The 3,429-nt window shown below is 52.4% G+C and overlaps 1 protein-coding gene across 1 annotated transcript in view; it reads left to right on the forward strand.

Annotated features, from left to right (window-relative positions):
- Nucleotides 1–1,291, forward strand: part of CHST1 (carbohydrate (keratan sulfate Gal-6) sulfotransferase 1) — a 1,747-nt gene extending 456 nt beyond the window's left edge. Inside the window, exon 2 of the mRNA XM_009999562.1 lies at nucleotides 18–1,291. Coding sequence (XP_009997864.1) covers nucleotides 18–916 — 899 coding nt within the window. The 3' untranslated portion in view covers nucleotides 917–1,291. The remainder of the gene's footprint in view (nucleotides 1–17) is intronic.
- Nucleotides 1,292–3,429: the final 2,138 nt, after the last annotated feature.

A 3,429-nucleotide genomic window follows, 5' to 3' on the forward strand; every position in this document is an offset into this window, starting at 1 on the left:
CAGGAGTAGGAGGGCCGGGCGGGTCATGCTGGGCCCCAGCCGAGACCTGCTGAGGAGCCTGTATGACTGTGACCTGTACTTCTTGGAGAACTACATCAAACCCCAGCCTGTCAACCACACCACTGACCGCCTCTTCCGCAGAGGAGCCAGCAAGGCCCTGTGCTCACCCCCTGTTTGTGAGTCCCTGGGAGCTGTCGATCTCCACCTGGAGGAGGGAGACTGTGTGAAGAAGTGCGGGACCTTGAACCTGACACTGGCCACCGAGTCCTGCAGAGAGCATGGGCACGTGGCCATCAAAACCGTGCGGGTGCCCGAGGTCAGTGACCTCCGGGCCCTGGTGGAGGACCCACGGCTGAACTTGAAGGTCATCCAGCTGGTGAGGGACCCCCGGGGGATCCTGGCATCCCGGAGCGAGACCTTCCGGGACACCTACCGCCTCTGGAGGATCTGGGATGGCACTGGCAGGAAGCCATACAACCTGGATGTGACCCAGCTCACCACGGTGTGTGAGGACTTCTGGAATTCTGTGTCCACTGGCCTCAACCGGCCACCATGGCTCAAGGGCAAGTACATGCTGGTGCGGTATGAAGACTTGGCCAGGAACCCCATGAAAAAGACCGAGGAGATCTATGATTTCTTGGGCATCCCTATGGACAGCAATGTGGAGCGCTGGATACAGAACAACACCCGAGGAGACAGGTCCTCCTCCAAACACAAGTACGGGACCGTGCGCAACTCGGCGGCGACGGCGGAGAAGTGGCGGTTCCGGCTGTCCTACGAGATCGTGGCGTTCACCCAGCACGCCTGCCAGCAGGTGCTGGCCCAGCTTGGCTACAAAGCTGCTGGCTCTGAGGAGGAGCTAAAGAACCTCTCCATCAGCCTGGTGGAGGAGAGAGACTTCCTGCCCTTCTCCTAAGGGAGCCCCGGGGCAGGGGGGCAGTTTTGATATGGACTGTTTCTAACTGTTGCCTTATTTTATTTTATTTCATTTTGTTTCCCCCCCTCTTTCTCTCTCTTGTCTTTTTCTCTCCAAAATTTGCACTAAACCTTGAGCAGGAATCTCAACAGAGTCCAGGGGAAGCGACTGCTGCCCCTCAACACGTTTCGGACACAAGAGGAGTTGGGTCTCTCCAGGCAAGAGCTAGAACTGTGGATGGGTAACAATGTTTACAAAACACAAAATGTATAAAGCAACCTTCAAGATTTCCAAACTGAAGGGTACCTGGGGTACTGTACTTTTGCACTGTTTACTTTTACAATGTAAGAGGTAAATATAAATATAATTTATGAATGGTGTCATCCCCTCCAGAATAAGCCCCCTTTGCCCCTGATGAGCAGGTTAGACTGGAAGCTGAATGTGGAACAACCTCCTCATTTTCGATCTCGGTGTGGCATGTCTGTTTAAGTCCTGTTACTGGGCTGGGCAGTTGATCAGCTGCTCGTACACAGAACATAGAATCACAGAACCATTCAGGTTGGAAAAGACCCTTGGGATCACCGAGTCCAACCATCATCTCTACTCTACAAAGTTCTCCCCTAAATCATATCCACCAACACTACATCCACAAACATGGTTGTTTGGTAACATCTGTGATATTTCTTTGTGCCAAAACCCCCACATGAAACAAAAAGGGAAAAAAAGTGATTGGGTGGTTTGGTAAAAGCCCAACACATTTAATGCTTTATTTCTGTGTTTTCTGTAAATAAAAGTGCAATAAAACTGACCTGAGGGTGAACTTCAACAGAAAGACCTCAGTGACTGAACTGGGGTGGATGCACCAACAGAGAAAGATCAATGTCTCTTGGTCTGCCCGGCTCCTGCGAGGCTGGGAGCGGGTGGGGGTGAGGCTGGAGGAACCACACCACAGCCCCCAGGGCAGCAGGGAACTGCGGTCGCCTCCTTGGGCATGTGCATGTTTGCACCACCAGCATGTTGAAATCCAAGTAGTTAAGCCGAAAGTGAGAACCTGTTGGTTATTTACAGACCCCAGATCTTGTTGGCCTGCATGGGGACACGAGTCGGTGAAACACCTGGCTCATGGCACTGGCACGGTCAGCCCAGCCCCATCCAACAATGTTTACAAAACACAAAATGTATAAAGCAACCTTCAAGATTTCCAAACTGAAGGGTACCTGGGGTACTGTACTTTTGCACTGTTTACTTTTACAATGTAAGAGGTAAATATAAATATAATTTATGAATGGTGTCATCCCCTCCAGAATAAGCCCCCTTTGCCCCTGATGAGCAGGTTAGACTGGAAGCTGAATGTGGAACAACCTCCTCATTTTCGATCTCGGTGTGGCATGTCTGTTTAAGTCCTGTTACTGGGCTGGGCAGTTGATCAGCTGCTCGTACACAGAACATAGAATCACAGAACCATTCAGGTTGGAAAAGACCCTTGGGATCACCGAGTCCAACCATCATCTCTACTCTACAAAGTTCTCCCCTAAATCATATCCACCAACACTACATCCACAAACATGGTTGTTTGGTAACATCTGTGATATTTCTTTGTGCCAAAACCCCCACATGAAACAAAAAGGGAAAAAAAGTGATTGGGTGGTTTGGTAAAAGCCCAACACATTTAATGCTTTATTTCTGTGTTTTCTGTAAATAAAAGTGCAATAAAACTGACCTGAGGGTGAACTTCAACAGAAAGACCTCAGTGACTGAACTGGGGTGGATGCACCAACAGAGAAAGATCAATGTCTCTTGGTCTGCCCGGCTCCTGCGAGGCTGGGAGCGGGTGGGGGTGAGGCTGGAGGAACCACACCACAGCCCCCAGGGCAGCAGGGAACTGCGGTCGCCTCCTTGGGCATGTGCATGTTTGCACCACCAGCATGTTGAAATCCAAGTAGTTAAGCCGAAAGTGAGAACCTGTTGGTTATTTACAGACCCCAGATCTTGTTGGCCTGCATGGGGACACGAGTCGGTGAAACACCTGGCTCATGGCACTGGCACGGTCAGCCCAGCCCCATCCGGCTGCCCCTCCTTACCCGCCCTCCATTTGGTGCTGGGGGGCCAGAGAAAAGTGCTCTAGCTCAGGTCATAAAACTGCCAGAGTGAAAAAGAGCAAGCAAGAAGGCAGCCCTGGCACGGCACAAGTTGTTCTTCTTTGTGGGCTGCCTGCAGAGGCAGGGCCAGGCAGGGCCTGCGGGCTCAGGGGCAGAGCAGCTGGATGGAGAAGCCAGGCCACGGGGCAGGAGAAACGCTGCACCACAGGAGAGTGCTGAGAGCCTGACCCAGGACTTTGCCTGTTTGATCTCTGCCTGCTGGAACTGCTAACCAGCTGGGACAGAGTCCTCCCAAACAGCCCAGCCCTCGAGGCGTGTCCCGCAGACCACAGGCAGCTGCAGATGGGAAGTCACTGGGGCCCATCCCCAGGGGACAGAGGACAGCAACACCCCAGCAGTCTCCCAGCTCTATGG

This window comes from Chaetura pelagica, unplaced genomic scaffold (genome assembly GCF_000747805.2).
Source record: "Chaetura pelagica isolate M959 unplaced genomic scaffold, ChaPel_1.0 scaffold55, whole genome shotgun sequence".
NCBI lineage: Eukaryota > Metazoa > Chordata > Aves > Apodiformes > Apodidae > Chaetura > Chaetura pelagica.